This window comes from Coenobita brevimanus, chromosome 75, assembly GCF_032717465.1.
Source record: "Coenobita brevimanus isolate Jiangsu-jjx chromosome 75, ASM3271746v2, whole genome shotgun sequence".
In the NCBI taxonomy this organism is placed as follows: Eukaryota; Metazoa; Arthropoda; class Malacostraca; order Decapoda; family Coenobitidae; genus Coenobita; species Coenobita brevimanus.
Window position 1 is genome coordinate 25,195,693 of NC_137028.1, and position 26,324 is coordinate 25,222,016.

General features: G+C 45.6%; 1 protein-coding gene across 1 annotated transcript in view; it reads left to right on the forward strand.

Moving 5' to 3' along the window:
• The first annotated feature begins 19,427 nt into the window (after positions 1-19,427).
• Positions 19,428-26,324, forward strand: part of LOC145408092 (rRNA N(6)-adenosine-methyltransferase ZCCHC4) — a 139,737-nt gene continuing 132,840 nt past the window's right edge. The window contains exon 1 of the mRNA XM_080278900.1: positions 19,428-19,532. Coding sequence (XP_080135026.1) covers positions 19,463-19,532 — 70 coding nt within the window. The 5' untranslated portion in view covers positions 19,428-19,462. The remainder of the gene's footprint in view (positions 19,533-26,324) is intronic.

A 26,324-nucleotide genomic window follows, 5' to 3' on the forward strand; every position in this document is an offset into this window, starting at 1 on the left:
GTGCTTTACACCCTCCCTTGGTAAATCCCCTATCAACTTCCCCCACGCACATGAATCCCTGAAACCCCCTTACAATACATTACCAAAACCCCTTTGCTACCCGAGAATAACAGTGCCAACTCTCTAACATCTATTCCCTCTCGATGTTACTATAAAGTGTTACCAACCCCACAGCCCATTGCCACTCCCACTCCCCCCCCCTCTCCCTCCCCTTTGGTGAGCCCCACCCCCAGCTTCCAGCGCACACCGCCAGCCTGTGTTGAGAGTAATATTGTTCACTGCACTCAGAATATTATTTTTTGATGTCTGTTGTGCCAGTACCCTGCGAGGTACGTTTGTCTAGTAAGGATTGTGATTTCTCAAATACTGTGTTGTATTATCTGCTGTCTGTCTTGTGTCTGACAACTGAATACACGTGTAAGGTTATTGCCTGAGTTTTTGTGTCCTACCTCTCTTATTTTGGAAGGAGGTGAAAAGGGTGCGAAAGGGAGAGTCTGGGAAGGAAGAACGAGTAAAAGCAGAGGATAGAAGGATGTTAATTGAGATGAATGCAGTAAAGAAGAGATGGACAGAGTATTTTGAAAGATTGTTAAATGTAGAAGAGGAAAGGGTGGTTGAGATTGTGGCGGATGGAAGGGTGCAAGGAAAAAATGTGTTGGGAGAGTTGAATGATTCTTTGATCACGAAGGAGGAAGTGGAGAAGGCAGTAAAGGAGATGAAAACAGGGAAAGCTGCAGGTATGGATGGGTGTGCTGTGGAATGCCTGAAGGGTGGTGGAGTGACTATTGTTGACTGGTTAGTAAGATTGTTGAATGTGTGCTTTGTGAAAGGTATGGTGCCAATTGACTGGGCAAGTGCTTGTGTGGTCCCGTTGTATAAAGGCAAGGGTGATAAGTATGAATGTACTAGCTTTAGGGGTATAAGTCTGTTGAGTGTTGCAGGTAAGGTGTATGGTAGAGTGTTAATTATGAGAGTTAGAGAGGGTACAGAAGGAGTGATTGGTGATGAGCAGTGTGGCATTAGGAGAGGGAGGGGATGCGTGGATCAGGTGTTTGCTGTGAGACAAGTGTGTGAAAAGTATTTAGGGAAAGGCAAGGATGTGTTTTGGGCATTTATAGATTTAGAGAAAACGTATGATAGAATTGATACGGAGGCTTTGTGGACTGTTTTAAGATTGTATGGACTTGATGGTAGGTTACTAAAAGGGGTGAAAAGTTTTTATGTAAATAGTAGAGCGTGTATAAGAGTGGGAAATGCTGTGAGTGATTGGTTTCCTGTGAGAGTGGGGCTGCGACAGGGATGTGTGATGTCGCCTTGGTTGTTTAATATTTACATGGATGGTGTTGTAAGGGAGGTGAATGCAAGAGTTTTAGGTGGAGGTCTGAGTCTGGTGAATGTTGATGGTGGACAGTGGAATCTGAAGCAGCTGCTGTTTGCAGATGATACTGCACTGGTGGCTGATTCAGAGGAGAGATTGAGACAGTTGGCAGAGGAGTTTGGAAGGGTGTGTGAAAGGAGGAAATTGAAAGTAAATGAGAATAAGAGTAAAGTGATGAAGTGTACAAGGTTGGTAGATGGTAGGGGGATGAATATAGTTTTGAATGGCGAGTTGCTTGAGGAGGTAGAGTACTTTAAATATCTAGGGTCACATGTTGCTGTGGATGGAAGAATAGATGCAGAAGTGAAGTTTAGAATAAATGAAGTAGGAAAGGTGCTGGGAGGAATGAAAAAAGTGTTTAGATGTCGTTTGCTTAGAATGGATGTAAAGAGAAGGCTGTATGAGGGTGTTGTGGTACCGACTGCATTATATGGGGCTGAAACATGGAATATGGGTGTAGCAGAGAGGAAAAGTTTGAATGTAATGGAGATGAGGTGTCTGAGGAGTATGTGTGGAGTGACACGTATGGATCGAGTGAGAACTGATGAAGTGCGAAGGAGAACTGGAGTTGTTCGGGAGATGGCTGGTAGAGTTGAGCAGAGGGTGTTGCGATGGTTTGGGCATATGGAGAGAATGGATAATGAGCGATTGGTGAAAAAGAGAACCAGATCTGATGTGAGAGGTGTAAGGCTGAGAGGAAGACCACGAATAGGATGGATGGACAGTGTGAAGAGAGCGCTGGATACGAGAGGGTTGTCTGTTGAGCAAGGAAGAGTGGCTGTGTGTGACAGAAATAAATGGAGAGAAATTGTGAATGAATAAATGATGACACAGCCCTGAGGGGATATTCTCCCGCATTTGGTCTGATCAGCTAGTTAGGTCAGGTGTGGGTAAGGGGATGAGTCTGTTATGGTGTGGCAGGGGTAAAGCAGCTCTGCTGTCGGGCCCTGCTGCAGATGTCACTGATTGGATTGAGCAGTTGACCTTTGTGCGGTGTGGTGAGGTGAGGATCTGTCTGTTCTCCCCTTTGGGGCTAAGATGCGAATGAATGTGTTTGAATGGATGAGTAAATGGGGAGTGTGTCGTTCTGTCTCGGCTACCTCCCTTTCCTTGTGGGAAGCAGCCTAGGTATATAGATAGATAGATAGACCTCTCTTATTTGCAGTAAGCCCCAGTCTCGAAAGAGGACCCCGCTTCACGATAGGTGTCCTAGGGTCGGGAAGTCGAGCCTTAGACATCTAGCGTTACACTGGTGGACAGAGGTGGTTCTTGACCTGGGCGTACAATAGAGGTAATGAAAGAAATATTTGGCAAAATGGCAATAAAACCCCACATGCAATTACTCAAGTTTGAACCAGACCAGTACGATATACACACATATCTGGTAATTATTAAACCCTTAATAGATATTGCCTTCGATAACGACCAACGTAAAATCGCAGTCATACTTCCATTACTGGCCAAAGTGATGGCGAACATAGCACCGAAAGTCGTCCCGGAGCTAACCTGGCAGAACTTTACAAAGTTTGTTGTGCAGGCCATCACCCCATCATGGGGGAAAGTGGTGGTGCTATCCCAACTGGATAGCTTTTCTTTCGACGGGGATTTAAAATAATACCCTGATACAGGGAAGATGCCTAGTTACTGCTGCCTACCCAGAGGCAGATGAAGAAACCCAGGATCAGCACACTTTTAACACTCTTCTCAGAGTGCTTCCAAGTGTTGTCAAGCAACACTTTACTATCCATGACCCAAATGGAGACATGGATAAAGATATCCAGCTTATATGGTGCCTCCTGACTGCCTGCCCTACACCCCAGCAAATTAATGTGGTGAAGAAATTTCCCATGCAAACTCCAGCTCCCCCAACTATGCCACGTCCACCCCTGCCTCACACCAACCCCACCCCGGCGCTGAGCCCGCCTAGAGCCCACCCCTCGTGCCGGTGGCCCACATACCGAGAAAATCCCAACCTGATCCTAGTAAATCCGTAGGAATTCACAGCCTGCAGCTCCCAGTGTTCCCTACACGACATACGGGACCAGCTTAAGGGTGCACACCACAAGCCCACGGCCCCGGGTTCACGCAAAGTATCCTCCTTGGAGGACAAGGCCCCTGAGGATGAGCTGGCGCCCGTAGAGGAACCCCACCCTGGAGAACAGGAGCAGGAGCCAGGAGATGGAAGCCCCAGACAGCAGGATTTTTAGGTCCGCCCCCGCACCAACCCATGGTGGCGGGAGCCACTACCCCCAAATATCGCCCCCCAGTGTAAAACAAGATGAAATTGAATGGCGTGAAGGCCCGACTGTTAGTCCATACGGGAGCGGCTAGATCCTGCCTTTACAGCCACTACTTCTCCCGTCATAAATCAACTTTCAGCCCACTCCGCCCCACTGCCACTCACCTTGTGGACGCAGGGGATGGCCCCCTGCCCAATCCGTGGGGATATTCGGGCCCTACAGGTCAACACCCACCAGCTGGTGTCAACCCAACACCAATTTATTATTTTTGACTCCTTCCGGAGTTATGATGGGTATCTGGGACTGGACTTACTCCAGAAGCTCGGAGCTACCATAGGCTGCCGCTACCAGCAGCTCCAGTTCCGAGCCCCGCTCAACCCCACCCAAGCCGTTTGCACCTGTACACCCCAGCCCTGGCTGGAAGATTTGCCCCCCCCTCCCCTTCCTCGCCCCTTCCCCCCTTCCTCAAACCCCCCTTCCTCCCCCCGCGCCCCCTTCTACCGCTCATCCTCCCTCTTTTCCTGCCACCATCTCTGCCGCCATTACCATTCTCCCCCACCATGAGGCCTGGGTGCCCCTCAACCGGCCCTCTGGCCCCACTGTCTTATTCTCCCCCCTCCTCCCGCCAGGAGCCCTCTCCACCTGATTACTGTCTCCCACTTTCCTCCCCTCTCATCACGCCGCCGTCCACATTGCTAACTTTGCCCCTTCCCCCCTCACCCTCCCAAAAGAGCTCATCATTGGAGAGATGGAGGACGCTGAACCCTGCGTCCCACCCCCCTCTCATTCCCCCGCCCCCCTACCACCCATCCCAGACCATCTCTCCGCCCAGCAGTCAGACACCCTGCGTCGCCTTCTCCTGGACTTTCAGGATTTGTTCGTGGCAAGACTGGCAGACATAGGACACATCACATACCTGTCGCATGAAATCCATATGACAGGCCCACCAATTAGACAACCATCCAGATGGAAAAACCCCAAACAGCAGGAGGAAGAGGACCGCCAAGTGCAAGAAATGATACAGGCCGGCGTCATTTACCCGTCCACCAGCCCCTGGTCCTCCCCCATCATTCTAATGAAAAAGAAGGACGGCACGATGCGGTTCTGCATTGATTACCGACGCCTGAACGACATTACCATCAAAGATGCCAACCCCCTCCCGCGAATCGATGATTCTTTGGATTCCCTCTACAGAGCGTCCTGGTTTTCCACCCTTGACCTCCAGTCTGGATATTGGCAGGTCCCCGTGCACCAGGAAGACTGAGGCTTCTCAACTAGTAATGGCAAGCACTATGAATTTAATGTCCTGATGTTTGGACTCTGCAACGCCCCCGCCACCTTCTCCAAGCTTATGGAATCCGTCCTGAGCGGCCTTACATGGGAAATATGCCTGGGGTACTTAGATGACGTCATTGTTTTTAGCCGGATCTGGGCTGACCACCTGCAGCACCTCCGCCGAGTCTTCACCAGGATTCGCCAGGCAGGCCTCAAACTCCAGCCCTCTAAGTGCGTCCTTGCTGCTAGGACTGTCTCGTTCCTGGGACATGTCATTTCCCAGGCCGGAATCTCCCCCGACCCCGACAAGCTCTGTGCCATAGCGGACATACCTCCACCACAGGATGTCCATGGCATCCGTGCATTCCTCGGACTAACTTCCTATTACCGCCAGTTCGTGAAAGGATTCACCCACATCGCAAAACCCCTTCACGATATAACCAAAAAAAGGGAACCTTTCCTCTGGATGGAAGAAAGGTGAGCTGCTTTCCAACAGCTCAAAGACAAGCTCGTCTCTGCCCCCATCGTCGCGTTTCCCGATTACACCCTCCCCTTCCGCCTCTACACCAATGTTTCCCTCTCCGCCATAGGCGCCATCCTGGCACAAGTTCAGGCAGGCAGGGAGCACATCATTGCCTGTGCCAGCCACACCCTGAACCCAGCTGAAAAAAACTACGCTGCCACTAAACGGGAATGCCTCGGAATAATATGGGCTTTTCAACACTTCCGTGCATATCTTTCTGGGACTCAGGTCACGATCATCATGGACCACCAGTCTCTCCAGTGGTTACGCCAGTCTGACTCCCAGAATGCTCAGCTCATCCGGTGGTGTGAGACCTTAGAAGAGTTTAATTATGAAATCTCCTACAGGCCAGGAAAACTCCACACTAACGTGGATGCCCTCTCCCGCCTCCCCATCCGGCAAGGTGACCATCTCCTAACCCCATCCAGTCATATCCTCCTGGCCCCAGAAACCGCGCTTGACACTTTGCGCCACCTTCATGCCCATAGCGGCATCCATCTGGGCACCAAGAAGCTGCTACAGGTGTTCAATGATACATACTGGGCACCCAACCCCTCCACCCTAGCCAAGGAAATCATTCAAAGTTGCCGCACCTGTGCACTGGGGAAAGACGTCACGTGAACAGCAGGACCATCGGGCCACATCACTGCCCACAAACCCTGGCAACTCCTGGCAATTGTCGTTGTGGGACCCCTTCCTCCAAAATCAGGATACAAGTACATGATCACATTTGTGGACACAATTTCAAAATTTGTCGTAGTTCGCCCAGCCAAGGAGCATCATGCCGTCGCCATTGCAGACGCCCTTGTCCAATACGTTTTCCCATATTTCGGCATTCCCTCAGCCATTCATTCCAACAACGCCCCAGAGTTTACCAGGAAAATCTGGGACGAACTCGCCAAAATACTTGGGTATAGGATCTCCCACTCCTTCCCATACTGGCTGCAAGGAAACGCGGTGTGCGAACACAGCCATCGCACCCTCATCAATCAATTATGCACCCGCATTGAGGCCACCAAAGACGACGATTGGCCTGCCCACGTGAAAATTGTCCAGTGGGGCATAAATTCTTTCCCCCGAGAAGATGGCATCTCCCCCTACGAGAGGATATTTGGTGAGGCACCCCTCCTACTGCCCCTCCGCCAACACCTACAGCCACTCACCTCCGCTCCCACCATGGACCCACTACACCACCTGAAAAGCCGACTAGCCCACCTCCAGAAAAATCTGGACCTCAGCCCCGACACAGCCCCCAACCCTTTTCGCCCTGGCAGCAAGGTTGTAGCCGCCCAACTCCCCATCCCACACAAACTTGCCTCTCGCTTCACGGGGCCCCACACAATTACTCACATCCCCAACCCCTATCAAGTCGTGGTTGACTATCACAGCGCCCCCTGCACCCTCTGCAACCACCACATGCGTCCCTTCCCCACCTCTGCCCCAGCCCCGCACCCCTGCCCTCTCCTATCCCAGCATCAGCCTCAGTTTCCACATATGAGAGCTACATTTCCTCCTCCCCCCCCCTACCACCTCAGCCTCCCCGGCCACCACCCCACCCCGCACCTCACTTGACATCACACCTGCCACGCCACCCTCCCATCACTCTCCCTCACCACTCCCTCCCACCACCCCACCCTCTCCACCCAGCCCCACATGTCCCACCCACGCCACCATACCCACCTACCGCTGCCCCCCACCCACCACCCTCCCACACACCCACTCCAACATCCTCACACCCTGCTACACCCATTTCACACCCAACTACACACACACCTCAGTCACGCCCATGCCGCACACCCACCTCCCGACCCACTCCCAATCTCAAGACCACAACCACCTGTTCAGGTCGCCTCTCACGCCCATCTGCCTGATTCATCCATTCCCCGACTCCACCCGCCTCCCCCCAACTTCACACTGTCATGCTACATCAAGCCCAGATCCCCACCACCTGCACTCCTCAGAGACTCTAAGCCGCATTACCACGGCACAAAACCTGCCCCCTACCGTCAGTCTCCAGCATACAGCATCACACCACACCAGCAGCAACAACAACCAAGATGAAGATCCGACGAATGATATGGGCACCTACCCAAGGCAAGAACTGCCGCCTATGAGGACCACGCCACCTACTTCACCTCCTCTGCTCCTCCCCCACCACCTCCACGTTCTTCATCATCTGTGATGCAGAAAAAGAGGAAAACCACGCCACCATCGCTTGGCAAGCCCTTCTCAAGGACATCCAGCTTATCTACGCCACCCACGATACTCACATTTATCACCTCCAGTCATGGGGACGTGACTTTTTACAGGAGGACGGTGGTAAAATGCGTGAGCTACAGCTTAGTGCCCCCGAGAACTCCATGACACAGCTACAGCGTAGTACCCCCGAAAACGCCATGACACAGCTGCAGTATAGTGCCCCCGAGAACTCCACGACACCCCCACCAGTACCCCACGGAGGAGCCGCAGCTGAACCAGACAATCCAGTGCGACAACGGCACAAGTCAGCCCGGGCTGTGCACCCCTATGACACGCAGCCGCCTCACCGTCGCCATAGCAGGAATCTGACACTACCTTTGGGGAGAGGTACCGTCTGATCAAGTGAGGGTGGAACTGTCTGTCCGGTTCCACACAGCACCCATCAGAAGATGGCCGGTAGCCACTCTCGTCTTCTACAGGAATGTGCCTGTAGCCTCTCCGGTGTCTTCCTCCTTGGGACGGCCAGAAGCTGCTCCTGCCTTCGTCAGATGTTCTTCCAGGGTCGGCCTGAAGCCGCCCTACACATCCTCCTGCAGGATTCGGCCTGTAGCCGCTCCTCCCTTCGTCCGGTAGCCACTCAGAAGGTGTTGCCCCTGAGTCGGCCTGTAGCCGCTCCTCCCTCCGGCAGAAGGAGATGACCTGTAGTCGCTCTCGCCTTCGTCAGATGGCTGGTAGCCGCTCCGAAGGGGTTGCCCCTGAATCGGCCTGTAGCCGCTTCTCCCTCCGGCAGAAGGAGACGGCCTGTAGTTGCTCTCGCCTTCGTCAGATGGCCGGTTACCGCTCCGAAGGTGTTGCCCCTGAGTCGGTGTGTAGCTGCTCCTCCCTCCAGCAGAAGGAAACAGCCTGTAGTCGCTCCTGCCTTCGTCAGACGGCCTGTAGCCGCTCCCCACTCCTGCAGGAGTCAGCCTGGAGCCGCCCCCACCTTCGTCAGATGGCCGGAAGCCACTCCGAAGGTGTCCTGAGGCATGCTGATTCCCCCTCTCTAGCCACGGCCAGTAGCAGGGCCTTGGCGCCTCACTGTAGCGCCCTTGGAGAGCCACGGCCAGTAGCCGGGCCCCAACACTGGAGACGAGTGAGAGCAGTCCTGCCGCCCCGGCATGAGACCAGGATCCCGACCCCGGACGCAGAGGACACAGGAGAGTTCCAGCGAGGCCCTGACGCCTCCCCTGGCCTTTGCTCCCTATGCCTGGCCCTGGAGAAAACCCACCTGACGGACCATGACTCGGTTCAGTGCCGCAGCCCCTCCCTGACGGTGCCACTTGGCTCTGGGGACCGCAGTCCCTGGGTACTCCAGGCCCTCCCTAGGACACGTGGGCGGGACCTCCCTACGCCCCGACGGAGGAAGACCTCCACCTCCGGCCGAGACAGGCCAGAGATTCCTGGACCTGTTTGGCCCTAGTCCTGAGGGCCACACCCTAGTACCCAGCCCGGAAGACACGGGCCTCCCAGCCACCTGCAGCCCTGGATGAGAGAAGACGCACCTGAGAGTCGTCCCGTGCCCTCTTGGCACGCCCTACCCTGGCGGTGCCTCAGCCCCGGAGGAATAGTCGCCGGCATATTCCCCAGCCGCCCCCACCGTGTAGTGTGATACGCCCTAAGTAGGCAACAGTGACAAAGTGACGTAGTGTGCCCGAACAGCAGGCAAAGTGTTCAAGGAAGTTAAAAAGGGAACGGACTGTGTTCCAAGGCAGAGTAGTGTTAGCGAGTGCAGTGACTAAGTGGGTAAATGAAACTCATATCGTGATGCCCTTGTAATGTGCTAGTAGGGCCCCTAAGTCGAGAGACCTGCATCAGTGAAATATATAAATTCCCTTAGCCGCCAGAAAATCATACAACAAAAGTGTTATTAATATCTTCCCCCATGTATCACTATAATTGAGAGACTCCCAGTGCTTTACGCCCTCACTTGGTAAATCCCCTATCAACTTCCCCTACGCACATGAATCCCTGAAACCCCCTTACAATAAATTACCAAAACCTCTTTGCTACCCGAGAATAACAGTGCCAACTCTCTAACATCTATTCCTTCTCGATATTACTATAAAGTGTTACCAACCCCACAGCCCATTGCCACTCCCACTCCCCCCCCTCTCCCTCCCCTTTGGTTAGCCCCACCCCCAGCTTCCAGCGCACACCACCAGCCTGTGTTGAGAGTATTATTGTTCACTACGCTCAGAATATTATCTTTTGATGTCTGTTGTGCCAGTACCCTGCGAGGTACGTTTGTCTAGTTAAAGATTGTGATTTCTCAAATACTGTGTTGTATTATCTGCTGTCTGTCTTGTGTCTGACCACTGAATACACGTGTAAGGTTATTGCCTGAGTTTTTGTGTCCTACCTTTCTTATTTGCACTAAGCCCCGGTCTCGAAAGAGGACCCCGCTTCACGATAGGTGTCCTAGGGTCGAGAAGTCGAGCCTTAAACACCTAGCATTACACATAGCACCCGAGACATGCTACAGTTTACTGGATTTCAGTGTCTAGCGTTCAAACAAAAATTTCTTTTTGTATGTTCTCTGTATCCTGGATTTTTTTTTTTTGTCTATTTCTGTTTCATTCATACTAAACTGTTCTTTACTGTGGAACTGAAGAACATTTTTAAAGACCCTTTAGGGTAATATGTCGAATTACAAAAGAAAAAAAAAAATAAGAAAATCTGCTAAAATGAAATCTCTGCATAAAGAAACTATTTCTGGCAGCAATGATAAAGTAAATATTATCATAAAACAACCAAAAGGTATTTATTAAGAACATGCAGCCAAACCTGACTTACCAGACGCATTGGTTTTGCAGCCTTTCTTTAAGGCTAGCCTTAACTAAACCTAATATTACACCAGTTCATTAAGAGAAGGTTGATATATGAATTCTGTACATTTATAGTGGTTTTCTCGTTTAGGACTGATTGCCTTCCTTCCAGAAGAAACAAGAGACGATACTGTAAGCCGCTATTGGATGTTTGTTTAGAACTAACACAGCGTTCAAGCGTTGTCATGGTTACGCAACGTCACACTTCGGCTCTATGAAAGCTCGAAAAAGAGTGGGAGACGAAACAAAGATATTTATTGATACCACTACTTGAATTTACAAAGGAAATTAAAGTAAAGAAACAAACAAGAGAAAAAATTTAGATAAAGAGAAAACAAGCACAGCAACAGAACTGATGTCGCTATTGAGCCGAGATATACATATTTTCCAAAACCACTTTTGAAGTTTTGAGTCGACGTAAACCAAAACTGTAAACACTAGCATGTGGACGTCTGGTTGCTGTTCTTGAGAGGTAGTATTATGTTTGATATGTGCAGTCTTTGCTATTGATGAATTTAAAGCCTCGAAGTGACACCGGAGTATCTGATCCTCACAAAAATTTAAACTTAAGCCAACACAATTCTCACGTTTTTCGCAACACTTTTTGGTAATTTTACTGTTGTAGCCCCCAGTCCATTTTAGACATTTAGCGTACCTTAGGTTTTTCCTTAATTTTGGAAATGGTTCATTCCAGTCTGATATTCGTTTCAGACTTCATCGTAAATGGCATTTGTTTGAGATACGCTACAGGTACCGGTAACCCTGCAGTTTATCAGTGACATTGTTAACCCCCAAACTATTAAAGGAGATCTGAAAATCTTTGGAAATAAAGGCATTTTCAAGTTTAAAGTTTCATTACAGTATGTGAACAAGATCAGCCATATGGGTTTTATCTTCAGCCAGACACCATAATCCCTTTTGGGGTGGCCGTTTGTCTTTTAGTTGTTTTTCAAGGAGAGGCATTAACTCTCAGCCAAACCACTTATTGACACGTAGGGTTGTAAATGGTTTCCTGGTGGACGGAAAACCATTAAGTTTGTCACTCAATGTAAAACCACCAGAAAAAGAAAGAAGAGTAATAAAAAGTGACAGGAAAGATGGGAGAAATAGGAAGAGAGGAAGGCAGACACAGAAAGAATGATAATGGTGAAGGAAAAAATGGGCAGCACTCACTTCAAGTGAGTGGATGATGGTTGCCACCACCTACCACAAATTTGGGATCCACATGTCATAAAAAGTATAATGACAGTCACACTGCTATTTCCAAATTCGGTATTACTTTAGAAGTAACCAACATTACTGATTTTCATTATATTATGTCCCTGAACTATTCTAACTAAGACTTACCTTTTAAGCCTAGTTTGAGTTGGGGGATCGAATTTTGTAAGGGTACCTGTAGCCATGTAGTGACAGGTTAGGTTAACGCCTAGCAGTGGATGAATGTTGCTCCATGTTGGCTGGACTCGAGTACTCGGCTGGTACTTTCGTATGTATGTGAGTTTTAAAAACAGCCAATCAGGCGCTCCCGAGCTACAAGGACTTTTGAAACCAGCCAGTCACAGCAGTTGTAAGTAAAACCAGCCAATCACCTTAAAGTATTTGTGGGTGATGTAGGGACGCCCGAGATTTGAAAGTCGGGCAGAGTCATGGCCTCCGGTGGTGAAGAATGTGTTGTTGATTTCCAAGCTTGTATCAGTTGTAGCAAGGATTACTGGCAGATTATCAAGGACTACCACAGTAATAACGAAGCATCTATTGAACTACTGTACTAAGAAAAAATTGCCAAATGAAGTACAGTGTAAAGAGTGTAACTTGCCCTGCAAAGATTGGGAAGGTAGACATCAGTGGTACTGCAGCCGGTGGAGGAAAAGTTGGAAGAGTAAGGGGAAGATCCAGTGCAAATTCACTGTTTCCGATTATAAAGGAACAATTCTACACCCTTAAAGGTAGGTCAGGTTAGGTTAGGTTGTGTTGGGTTAGGTTAGGTTAGGTTAGGTTGGGTTGGGTTGGGTTAGGTTAGGTTAGGTTGGGTAAGTTTAGGTTAGGTTGGGTTAGTATAATGGAAAATAATGTGTTTTTAATCTTGCTCTTGATTTGGGTGGATAAACCTACGGTCAGAATTCTTACTTAGATTTCCAAACGGGGGGATTTTCCCCCCAAAATGAAGGTCAGAATTAATTAAAACACACTATTTTGCATTGGAACACAAACAAATTTTCATTTAAAAAAAAAATTTGGTTACTTCTAAAACTTTACCCCAAATTCATATTGGAATAAAGTGTTGACAGTCATTTCATTATTATTATTTTTTTAATAGTTTAGCATATATAGCTAGTGGGCTTTTTTTTCTATTAATACTGTACTTTATCACAGGGGTGCTGGTTTTGATAGTACTGCATGTAATAGACAAACTGGAAGAATCTGAGGCAAAGCTAGCTTGAAGTATAATTATATCAATCAGTCAATCAATCATTCATTTCCTGTGGCACCCCACGGGATGCATAGGGCCATGATGAACTCTCTCCACCAATATTTGTCTCTTGCCGTCTCCTTCAGGTCCCACCAACACTCCTCTCTTGCTTCTCTTTTCGTTGTCCTCAACCAGGTTTCCTTCGGCCTACCTCTGCCTCTTCTTCCTCTAACAGTCCACTCTGGCACATCCTGTATTAAACTGACTTCTTTTCTATAGCTATATGTGCCCCAGTCATTTCCAGCAAGACAGTCGCACATATTCATCAACTGGTTCCACTCTCATAATATCCCTTACTCTTTAATTTGTAACTCTGTCTTGCCACTTTACCCCAAAAATCCTTCTCGGTACCGAGTATTTTATTCTCAAATCCTAATACTTTCTGATCCTTTGCAATTGTACTGTACCATGACTCATGCCCTTAAATTAAAATTGGTCTAACCATGGATTTATAAATTTTTGCTTTAGTATGTACTGAAAGCATATTATTAATCCAAACAGATATCAACATTCCAACAGCTCGCCAAGCCTGTCTAATCTTCTCCTCAGTTTCATTTTCATTGTTTAATGATCCATTAGATGATACGGTACAATCATTCCCAGATGTTTAAAATTTTCTGCCGTCTTCAGCACATTATTCCCAGTTACACAATTGATTTGGTTCTTCACGTTCATATTAATAATTTCAATCTTTGGACAGTTTATTACCAATCCCACTTTTTCTCTTTTCTCCACCAGATAATCAAACACCCTCTGCATCTCGTAAGTACTTCCTCAAATCAATACAATATCATCAGCATAGTCCAAATCCATCAGCCTCTTATTTTCTTTGTAGTTAATTACTGCACCTGTTCTCCTTACAACCTTTCTCATAACATACCTGTAATCTATAATCAAAACAAACAGCAGTGGCAAAAGAACTCCTCCTTGAATCACTCCTGACCTAACTTCAGATGGATCACTCAAAGAACCACCCACCATTACATTACAAAAAGTACCTTCATGCAGGCTTCTAATAATATTTACAAACTTTTCTGGTATACCATAGAATCTCATAATTTTCAACATAGCTCCACATGAAACACTATCAAACACCTTTTCAAAATCCACAAAACACATACTAAGTGGCATTTTCATCTCATTAGCTTGTGCATTAGATGCCTTACAGTAAAAATCTGATCATTACTACCTCGACCCTTTCTAAATCCCACTTGTTCTTCTCTTAATATTTTATCAATTACTGGCTCTATTCTGTTCAACAAGGTTTTGGAAAAGACTGTTCCAACTACAAGTGTCAAAGTTATCCCCCTCCAATATCCACACACATTTAAATCTCCCTTTTTTGGTATTTTTATAATTACTTCATTTTTCCACTCCTGTGGAATTCCACCATTATCCCAAGCCACATTAAAAAGTTTCAAAAGCACATTCATCAACCCATCATTTTCCACCTTAAGCATTTCAGGAAATATTCCATCCTCTCTTGGGGCCTTAAAATTCTTTAATTCCTTTATATTTTTTGCTACCTCTTCCAAGGTTATATCCCGTTTCTATCAGTAAATCTCTCTCGGCTGGCAAAATGTCCTCTTCAGCTGGGATTGGTTTATTTAGAACAGATTCAAAATGCTCATTCCACCTTCCTTTTATATCCAAATCTTTAGTCATCAGGTTACCATTTCCATCTCATACCGGTATTTCCTTCCTTTCCTTTTCAGTCTCAGTTAACTCCTTTATGGCCTGGTACACTGCTGTTATGCTCTGACTGTCATTTTTACTTAATTTCTGTCTGTGTCGCCTTTTCATCATATAGCCTCCTCTTATTACGTTTAACGAGTATTTTTACTTCAGAATGTAACTCCGGTAGCTACTTTGCTCTAAGTACTTCAACTACCTGGCCATCAACATGTTATTCTTCACTTCTTAACTTCGCCTCTTTCCTTTTCTGAATTGCATTCCATGTTTCATCTGACATCCACTTTTTCTTTCTCGCTTTTCCCCTTCTCTTAATAGTAACCTTAGCACTTTCATGCAAAACCTCTTTTGCCTCTCTCCACATTTGATTAATATCATTGTCTTCAGAGGTGAGACAGTCTGTGGCACAAATGAAGAAAGCATACAATGAATGGATGAGAAATAGGGGCGTGGAAGAAGTTGAGAGGCGGAAGAGAGAGTTATATGTAGAAAAGAAGAGAGAGGTGAAAAGATTAGTAAGAAGAGAGTGGATGAGGAATTTGGAAGGAATCTGAGTGTGAAGTGGAGGGACTGCAAGAAAATGTTCTGGAAAGAGGTGAAGAGAGTATGACAGGGTGGCAGTGAAGTTAGCAGGGGAGTGAAAGATAAAAATGGTAGATTACTAGTGGAGAAGGGAGAAAAAGTGAGCAGATGGAGAGAATATTTTAAGGAATTGTTGAACATAGAGGATGGAAGTAATGCGAGTATAAGTGGCTGGGGAATGGCTGGGAGAAGGAGGGAGGTGAGAAGACAGGAAAAAATCAGTAGGGTAGAAGCTGTGGAAGCAGTGAAGAAAGTCAAATTGGGGAAAGCCCCAGGAATTGATGGAGTGTGTGGTGAAATGCTGAAGCATGGGGGAGAGATAGTAGTAGAATGGATGTGGAAGATGTGCAGATTGGCCTGGGAGGAAGGTAGAGTCCCGGAGGATTGGAAGTCAGGTAGGCCTATAATTATTCCCTCGTACAAAGGAAAAGGGGAAAAAGAAGTGTGTGGTAATCATAGGGGCATTTGTCATCTTAGTGTAATAGGAAAAGTGTATGGTAGGATGCTTATTGACAGAATTGGGGAATAAACAGAGGAATTAGTTGGAGAAGAACAGGGAGGCTTTAGGAAGGGCAGAGGTTGTGTAGATCAGATATTCATTCATAGATCTTTAGTGGCAAAGTTTCTAGAGAAGGGAAAGGAGTTGCATGCGGCTTTCATGGATTTGGAGAAAGCATATGACAGGGTGGATAGACAAGGATTGTGGAAAGTATTAAGAATATATGGAGTAGATGGGAAGTTGTTGAATGCTGTGAAGAATATGTATGATGGTGCTAAGGCTGCAGTGCATGTGGATGGTGAACTGAGTGAATTTTTCTCTTACAAGGTTGGGTTGAAACAGGGATGTGTCATGTCTCCATGGTTGTTCAATCTGTATATGGATGGGGTAATAAAAGAGGTACAAGGTAGGGCAGTGGATGTTGGAGTGGCCCTGGTGAGAGAGGGTATTGTTTGGAAACTCCCTGTACTGTTGTTTGCAGATGATACTGTGTTGTTGAGTGAAGACGAAGGGGAGCTGCAAGGCTTGGTAGATGAGTTTGGGAGAGTGTGTAAGAAACAGAATCTAAAGGTGAATGCAGGGAAAAGTAAAGTGATGGTCTCTGAGAGAGGTGAAGCCAGTGAATGTACAGTGAGGCTGGATGATGTGGAAATGGAAAATGTGAGTATGTTCAAGTACTTGGGTAGTGTAATGAGTAAGGATCGAAGTTTGCAGGGTGAAGTGCTTGAAAGGGTACAACAAGGAAGAAAGGTTGCTGGTTCCTTGAATGCAGTGATAAGAAATAGGGAAGTGAGCATGGAAGTGAAATAGTTACTTCATGACAGTATTGTGATACCAACTCTAACGTATCGGGTATGGAAGTGAAGCTTGGATGTTGTTGGAGGGACACAAGTCAAGAGTGAGAGCAGTGGATATGAGTTATTTAAGAGGAGCCTGTGGAGTCACATGGAGAGACAGGCTGACAAATGGGGATATTAAGGAACGTTGTGGTGTGGATGTGATAGGAAGCATTAGGAGGAACACATTGAGGTGGTTTGGCCATGTGGAGATGATGGGGGTTGAGAGACTGACAAGGAGAGTGTATGTGAGTGAGGTGGAGGGGGGGAGAGGGAGGGGGAGGCTGAGGATGAGATGGTGGGATGGGGTGGAGAGGTATATGAGAGAGGGGGGTGTGAGTTGGGCGCAAGGCAGTGAAATGGCAGGGGACAGGGCGACGTGGAGGCGATTTGTTTGTGGCCACCCCATACGGGAGTGAGGTGTCTGGCTGTCTGGCAATAGATAGCTACCGGTAGTCTTCAGATTCTGTCAAAGTCTGCAGGACTAGAAACCCGTTTCTACATTCCCACGTAAACTTTTCCTTCGCGTTCTCATAATTTCTCAGCTCATCAGAAGCATATTTATTACCTCCTGTACAGTTTCCATTATTCCTTCTCTTAAGTTTTATTTGAATCTTTGACACAACAAGTTTATGATCATGACCTGTATCTGCCCCCCTCCTTATGCAAACATCTTGCAGATAACTCCTACGCCTTCTGATAATTGCAATTTGGTCAGTCAGGTTCCAGTACTTACCACATGGTGAAATCCAAGTAGTTTTATGTATTTTTCTATGCTCAGAGATAGTTCCACCAATCATAAGGTCATTTGCCAAACAAGAGCTTCCAAATTGCACCCCATTTTTGTTTTTGATACCAACACCCTCTTTACCCATACAATCTTCAAAGCCATCCTTGCTACTACCAACAGTCGCTTTAAAATCACCAATTCAAACTGACACATCATCTCTTGCCCCTCTGTTCACTACATACTGCAGCTTCTCATACAAGTCGTCCTTCATTTCATCAGCAGCCTCATTTGTCGGAGTGTACCCTACCACCACACTGATATTACCGTGGTCAGATTTTAAACGAGCATAAAGCAAGCGCTCATTAATTGGCTCAAACTCACATAGTGCCTTGCAAGCATCTGTACTCAACAGTAACCCTACTCCTTGAAAATGATTTCCATCACTAATGCCAGAAACCAACAAAGTAATACCCTCTTCCAAATTCATTTTATCAACTCCAAGCAACCTCGTTTCTGTAAGAGCACTAATATCTACTGTATATTATATTCCTTGAACACTGAAATAAGTTCTTCCATTTTCTATCTATCTATCTATAGCCCGATGCCATAATCCCGCAAAGGGTAGCTGCAGACAAAATGCCTCCAAGTTGCTCTGTCACCCACCATTTGACTACCCTCCCCCAATCTCACTCCCCCCTCCCTCAAATACCTCTCAACTCCATCCCTCCACCTCATCCTCGGTCCATATTACCAGTGTGATTGAGAGTTCGAACATTCCAATTTCCTATTCTTAAGGTTCTTTTTGGCTGTATAAACTTATTCCTACACCATGGAATTCTTAGCACCCCCTGCCCACTTAAGGGCTGCATGGAACTGAGGGCCATTGCTTCATAACCAGAGTTCATCAAGATTTCTTAGGCAGAAAAATGTTTTACCCTGGAGCCAATGCCAGTGGCTCACAGGATCCAGACTGGAGAGAGGAAATTAACTAAAAGAAAATAAAATGCAGATGGTTAGGACAGACAAAGTACAAGGGAAAGAGAGACGGCAAAAAGAATGTAGATAAAAGTGTCCCTTTTAGTCGCCTCTTACGACAAGCAGGGAATACTGGGGAAATATTCTATCCCCCCTTCCCCAGCGGAGTCTATCCCCGGTACACTCCCAACACATCCTTATCGATATTATTATAAAAAACAACGAAGTGAATTATCTTAAATGGTATTTACAGTATAGCTTGATGTTTCATTGGACCAGCCGATCAAAGGGTACATAATATAGTTCAGTATCTGCTATAGACAAAGACACAAGCAGTAGCTACCACAGGTTTAAAAAAAAAAAAAATAAAAAAAAAAAAAAATAATAATAATAATAATAATAAAGTGTCTACATTCACCCAGTTGATTTTTTTTTTTTTTTTTTTTTTAGCTCCAAAAAAAGTCATTGTCTTTGCCTTGGGGATATCCAAAAAGACTGGAAGATTAGGCTACACCTGGGCTGTGCCCAGCTATTTTCTTTGGCAGTCCAAGCAGTCCATAAGGGTGTCAGATTTTTGCCCTGGGTTCTCAGAGAGAATTTGGAAACTGAGATACCTATGTAAAAATTTCTACAAAAAGCAATGAAGTAAATTAATTTTTTGGTGGTTAGAGTTTTGTAGCTCACTGGATCAGCCCACCATAGGGTGCTTTATATCTGCCTTAAACCAAAAACAAGAGGAGCAAGTAATAAAAACTAAAGTGTCCTAATTCACCCTGATGGTACCTCATCATGGGTGTTTCCAGGAGGGAATAACGTGTTGGAGATGATCTATCTATATCTATAGGCCTAGCCAGATGTCTTAATCCTGTAAGGGGTGGCCACAGACAAAATGCCTCCGTGTCACCATGCTCCATGCCATTGTGCTGCCCTCCTCCCAACTCACCTCCCCCTCCATCTTTCATATAGCTCTTCACTCCATCCTTTCATGACATGCTCAGTGTCTCCCTCCCTCTCTTTTCCTTCATCTCATTCACATACACTTTCCTCATTAGTCTCTCCATCCTCTCCACATGGCCAAATGTGTCTAAAATTTTTTTTTTTTTTTTTTCCAGGACATTTGAAAGGAGTGGTCATCAGCTGTGTTATGAAGAGGATTTTTGTCTCGTGGGATGTAAAGGAAGGAGTAGAAGCCTAACACGATGTCCAGTGAAAAACATGGAGTTGATGTTATTATAAACAAAATTGAAGATAATCCATCCTGCACACATGGTAATTGTTAATAGCAACATAACTTAGTGGCTTGCACATAGGCTGTGTCCTTATGTAGATGTTATATTTTTAGCATAGCTAGATATCATAGGGGTAAGCAACGTTGGGTCTGGTTAGTACTTGGATAGGTGACCGCCTGGGAACACCAGATGCTGTTGGCATCCCTACGTGTCAAGTGGGGTTGGTGGAGGATTAGTGCCCCTCCCTGTAAAACAATTAACTCTAAGCCCTTGGCCACCCCATTTGGGATACATGGCGTCTGGCAATGGATGGATGGATGGAATCGTATCCACTCACTTTATCTTTGCTACCTTTAGGTGACTTTGCACTGAGTGGTAAGTCAAATGGTTCTCTGTCACCTGGAAATTATGGGTGGTAGCCCTATAAGCAAAACAGATACTGGGTGGCCTAATGGATTTAGTTGCTCAAGCAGATGTGACCAGTATGGAGTAAAGGTTTATGTATGAGGGCAGGTGTGGATGAGATTTATTGCTTACTTAATGCCACTCTTGTGAGTGGTTGGTCACTCGCTTTAAATGTGTTGATTAAGTAACCTAGCCCTGGCTCTGTACACTCCTGATGGAGCAAGAAGGAATTGGATGGTTGCTAATAGTTTGTTTTAGGTTTGGAGTTTTTTCATGGTACTGCTTAGTAAGGTATCAGAATATTACTGGTACTGATACTACATGATACAGTGCAATGGTCCAGCAGTGCCGATTGTTAAGTAGTGCTCAAAAAAGTTTTTAGCTCCTTTTTTTAGGAATCGGATGATTTTAGAAAAAGACTTCCATGGGAGATATTGTATGTTGATGACTTGATGTTGACTGCAGAGAGTGAAAGAAAGCAGAGGAAAGGTTTAGGAAGTGAAGAGGCAGAATGGGTCATAAGGATTTGAAAGTAAATACTGTAAAGATAAAACAAAGGTGATAATAGCTATGACTGGTTGCAGTACTGTCAAAGCAGAGGGAGTGTGTTCATGTGCAGTTTGCTACAAGGGTGTGAGAAGTAACTTCATCTTGTGTACGGTAGTTTTTATGATAAGTGGGTGCATAAGAGATGTAATGGTATTAGAGGTATGCTGCAAAATAATGCTGATTTCGTGTATGCAGAGTGTCAAGGAGAGCACATAGAGATTGAGAGGTGTGAAAGGATTGATCTCGCAGGAGAGCCTCTTGAGTGTGTGGAAGAGTTTTGTGGGACATGTTAGGTGCTGGAGGTGTAGATAGGGTAAGGAGTCATTGGAGGAAGTTCAGGGAGCTGTTGCCTCTCTTAACATTGAGAGGGCTTTCTCTCTATGCAAAGGGATCCTTGTATGCAACATGTATTAGGAGTTACATGCTGTATGGTGGTGAGACCTGGGCAGTAAAGGAAGAAGATATATGTAGGCTCAAGCACACAGAAGTGACAGTGATTTGATGGATTTGTAGTGCATCCTTCAATGCAAGGTCTGAGGGGCTGCGGTAGCTGTTGAAGTGTTGAGAGGAAGGATGGGACTTCAGTGTATTGATGTGATGAGGAGGGGTAGATTGAGATGGTTGGGGCATGTTCAAAGGATGGAAGATGACAGTTGGGTGCAGAAGGTGAGAGGTGTGAACGTTCAGGATAGGGTTGCGAGAGGCAGACTAAAAGATGTGGGATAAGGTCATAAAGTGTAATCTCAGGGATAAGGGACCGAATAGGGAGGCTGCCACAGTCCTATCACTCTGGTACGGCCTGTGAACCCTCCAAAGAAACGTCATCTGTGGCACTTTGGAGCTGCGGATTGGGAGGCCCTCAGGCAGTACTTCTTTGATTTTCCCTGAAATGATTATTGTTTCCATGGCTGGGAGCCATTTGAGTGCCTTGCGCATTACGGAGGTTATTCTCTCGGGCATGGAAGCATACATTCCTTTCTCGTATCCTTTGTCTAACGCAAGAAAGCCTTGGTTTAATCACGCTTGTTCTAATGCTGTCTGCAACAAGGAGAGGGCCTACAAAAGGTACCAGAGCCAACTCACCCCTGAATCACATCATCTTTACGTTTCTGCTTGGAATCGTGCTAAGTCTGTTCTTCGCTCTGCTAAAAATAATTTCATCCGTACTACATGCACTCAACTCCCCAATACGAATTCTTCCCTCTCCTTCTGGCTCCTTGCCAAAAACCTTTTTAACAACTTTACCTCATCATCCTACCCTCCTCTTTTCTACTCTGATAGTTCTGTAGCTATTTCTTTTACTGATGAAGCAGATCTCTTCACTCAGACTTTTTCCTCCAGTTCCACCTTAGACGATTTCGGTGCTGTTCCTTCATTACTTCCCCCCTCAGACTTCCTCATGGCTGACATAAATATTTCTTCAGCTGATGTATTTTCTGCCATCACTGGCCTCAATACTAACAAGGCATATGGGCATGATGGAGTCCCTCCTGTTGTTCTCAAGAACTGTGCTTCTGTGCTTACGCCCTGCTTAGCCAAACTCTTTCGTCTTTGTCTGTCAACTTGTACCTTTCCTTCTTGCTGGAAGTTTGCTCTCATTCAGCCATTCCCAAAGTAGGGCGACCATTCCCAACCCTCTAACTATCGTCCAATTGCTTTAACATCCTGTATCTCAAAAGTTTTCGAGTCGGTTTTCTTAACAGAAAAATTTTGAGACACCTTTCCTATCACAACCTTCTTTCTGATTGTCAGTACGGGTTCCGTCAGGGACGCTCCACTGACGATCTTCTCATCTATCATTCAGACTCCTGGTCATCCTCCTTTCGGAACTTTGGCGAAAGCTTTGCCATTGCACTTGGCATCTCAAAGGCTTTTGATCGAGTCTGGCATAAATCTTTAATTTCCAAATGGCCCTCTTACGGTTTCTATCCTTCTATCTGTGCCTTCATCTCTAGCTTCCTTTCTGGTCGTTCTATAGCCGCTGTTGTAGATGGCCATCGTTCTTCTCCTAGATCTGTCAACAGTGGTGTTCCTCAGGGCTCTGTCCTATCACCAACTCTCTTCCTTTTATTCATCAGTGACTTTCTAAGCTGTACATCTAACCCTATCCACTCATACGCTGATGACTTCACCCTTCATCTTTCCATTCGGTTCCCGCAACATCCATCTCAGCAGTTACTTCAACAAACAAGGAATGAGGCTATGACACACCTAATGTCTGACTTGGCTCGTATCTCTGACTAGGGTAAAAATAATCTGCTTGTTTTTAATGCATTTAAGACTCAGTTCTTACACCTATCAACCCAACAAAATCTTCCACAGGTATACCCACTAATGTTTAATAATCATCCATGAAGTTGCTTGGGGTTTCATTTACTCGGGACTTATCTTGGAACGATCATATAACATCTCTTGTAAAATCTGCTTCCTAGAGATTAGGTGTGCTAAGCCGACTTCGTTCCTTCTTTACCCCTGCACAATTATTGACTCTATACAGGGGTTTTATCCACCCCTGTGTGGAGTACAACTCTCATGTGTGGGGAGGCTCCTCACATACAGCTCTTCTCAACCGGGTGGAGTAAAAGGCTTTCGTCTCATTAACTCTCCTCCTCCTATTGACTCCCTTCAACCTCTGTCTCTTTGCCGCAATGTTGCATCTTTATCTCTTTTCTATCGCTACTTCAATGGTCACTGCTCCTCTGAACTGTCAGCATGCATTCCTCCACCTCTACGACGGGCACGTAGCACCCGTCTAGCAGCAAACTCTCATCCCTTTTCTGTCCAACTCTCTAATACAAGAGTTAATCATTATTCCCAGTCCTTCATTTATGCAACAGGTCAACTCTGGAACTGTCTCCCTCTGTCTGTATTTCCTGCTTCCTGTGATCTCCAGTCTTTCAAACGCAGTGTGTCTAGGCATCTCATAATGATCGGATCTTGAATTTGGCTCTCTCTTGTATTTTATTTTTGTCTTGGAGGGAACTGTTACTGCGGGTTCATGGCCTTTGGTTCCTTCTTCTTTGCATTAAAAAGAAAGAAAAAAAAAAAAAAACTTTGTGGAGAGCCACCATTAGGTGACCAAGGCAGACACATGCAAGCATGTTGGAGCCTTTATAAATGATACGATACAATTTTTGCTATCAGATCTATGGTAAATTACAGGAAAATTGTTCATCATTGTTCATTGTCTACCAGTAAAGCTGATTTGTCAGTTTCCCTGTCTTTACAGCACCATGCCATACTTATTTTACTTTAACTGTGACTAAAATTGCCCTCTCTCTGTTTTGAATGCCACGTTGTAACAGTTTATTAACACTAGAATATGATACTATACCTCGTACCAATTAATCTGGCCAGGCATGTATGGCAACACTCTTCCTGCCGAGATTCTTATTGGCTGGAGGTGTTTGTTTGATTTCATTGTTTCTGAAACTGATACTCTTTTTATTATCAGATATGATACTGAGTTTGTCGACAATACAGTCATCAAAAGCAGTAAGAAATCCGTTGTATACTTAACAACAATGAAATTTTCGTAGGAATATAGAGATATAGTCAACAAAGTATTATAACAGTGCAAGATCAGCATTCGAACAATTCCTTTAAATCTCCGACACTCCATAATATAACAGAAAATTAAGGAAACCTGCTTAATCTAAGCGTTGATATAACACATTTAAATTTTAAGATCAGTCCGCACCCGTAAATCGTGCCACAACTCTGAATGATTAAAAATTCTAATGGAAAGATGAGTTCTGCAGGGAGCGAGGTTTGAAAAAATTGCAAAAATCAAACTAGGCTAAAGGAAAACTATTTCATTATATATCCTCTATTATCACAGTACGGACTGATCTTAAAATTTAAATGTGTTATACCAATGCTTAGATTAAGCACGTATCCTTAATTTTCTGTTACGGAGTGTCAGAGATTTAAAGGAATTGTTCGAATGCTGACCTTGACTTGGATTGTTATAATACTTTGTTGACTCAATATCTCTATCTCCCTACGAAAATTTCATTGTTGTTAAGCAGATAACGGATTTCTTATTGCTTCTGACGATTGTACTGTCGACAAACTCTGTCACATCTGATAATAAAGAGAGTATCGGTTTAAGCAACAACGAAATCGAGCAAACACCTCCAGCCAATCAGAGTCTCGGCAGGAACAGTGTTGTCATACATGCCTGGCCAGATTAAACCTTTAAACGCGGCCATGAAGAGTTGACCCCCCCCCCCGAGTGGTGGGGTTGTATCGCGGTCTGAGTACCTGTAGGAAAATATTAGCCAAAAATCAGAGATTAACCCAAGAACATTATACGTGGTATGGCAGATAGTGCTTACATTCAGCTTTCTCCGGAGACAGGTGTTGAGCCTTCTTGACTACCCAAGGACTTGTGGAGACTTGCAAAGTTGGGTAACCAAATCTTCACTTTCACACCTCCAGCAGCCCGGTTTCCCCTCTACCACAGCCTCATTCTGTCACAGTAAACTTTATACTACAACGTAAAGGTAGTTTGGAATCCGTAATTGTACAATAAGCATTGAAAATAAGGCTAAAATCAACAGAGCATACGGCCGACATGCAGCGCGGTGGCGGTCTTCCTGTCACTCAACAAACATTTCCATTTTCACAGCTAAAAACATGTATACTACATTATTTTCAATCATATTACTTCCCAAAAGATCACCGCGGCGCGCTTTTTATTCTGCCTTATGCCCGTCACTTTATTCTCGTTCCTGTCGGTCGCTTGCACTGACTCGGAAGAGCTAGAACTCGCCATAATGTCACTTTGAAAGCCTGCGGTAAACTGACGCTAAACAGAGGCAAACCGTGCGAAAAAAAGCTAGTGTTACAACTGGGGAAACAAGCGTTTCCTATTAGCATAAACTGCTTGTGAGAGGAGAGCACAGATTTACAGTTCTGAGCAGTCAGAGCGCTGCCATGTATCACAGCCAGGCTGGCCGGGCCGTGGTGGGAGGGGGAGGGGGAAAAAACGCGATACTTGGCAACAACAGAGGTCAGTAGTACAAAGGTAAAGTATGCTAATTGTAGCTAAAGGGTGATGGTACTGATAGACAATACCAGCTGGAACATCCTTGCCCGCGTTTATTCAAATTTAACTCGAATCACAAACGCGACGCTCCGCCGTTGTCCTTTTTGGCGAGCGTCGCAAACGCGATGATCCGCGTTTAAGAGGTTAATTGGTATGAGGTATAGTTAGATGGTAGTGCAATGGAAAAGTTGTAGAATCATAGCTCAGTCTTTTTGTACCACTGAGCTTTTTTTTTTTTTTTTTTTTTTTTTAATAACAGAACGGAGGAAGGAAAAACAAATGGAGAAAAAAAAAAAATCCATACACCAGATTACTGGTGTCCTCTGTTCATAAAATATCTGTAACAGTTAGACTTGAAGAGTTGTAGGTTGAAATTTGGAGGAAAACAACTCTGGGGAAGCGAGTTCCAGAGAGATGCAGTTCGGGGAATGAAAGAATTCTGATAGGCAGAAGTTCTGCAATATGGTTGAGTGACATTCCAGTCATGAGCGCTACCAGATGCCCGTGTAGCACGAGGGAAGGCATGGAGAGGTGGCACCATGGACGCAACTTCGTCTGAGCATTTGCCAAAAAAATATCTGTAAAATAATGCAAGGGAGGCAACATTCCTTCTTACTTGCAGGGGAGGTAGTTTATATGTAATGGCAGGGTTGTTAATGATTCTAACAGCTTTATTCTGAATTTTGTCTAGTTGCCTTAATGCAACCTCTCCACAACCATTCCACAAGGGTGAGCAATATTCAAGCTGAGAGCGCACATGACTCTTATAAATTATAGCTAACTGCTCATCGGCGAAGAAGTTACGGACTCTGTACAATAATCCAA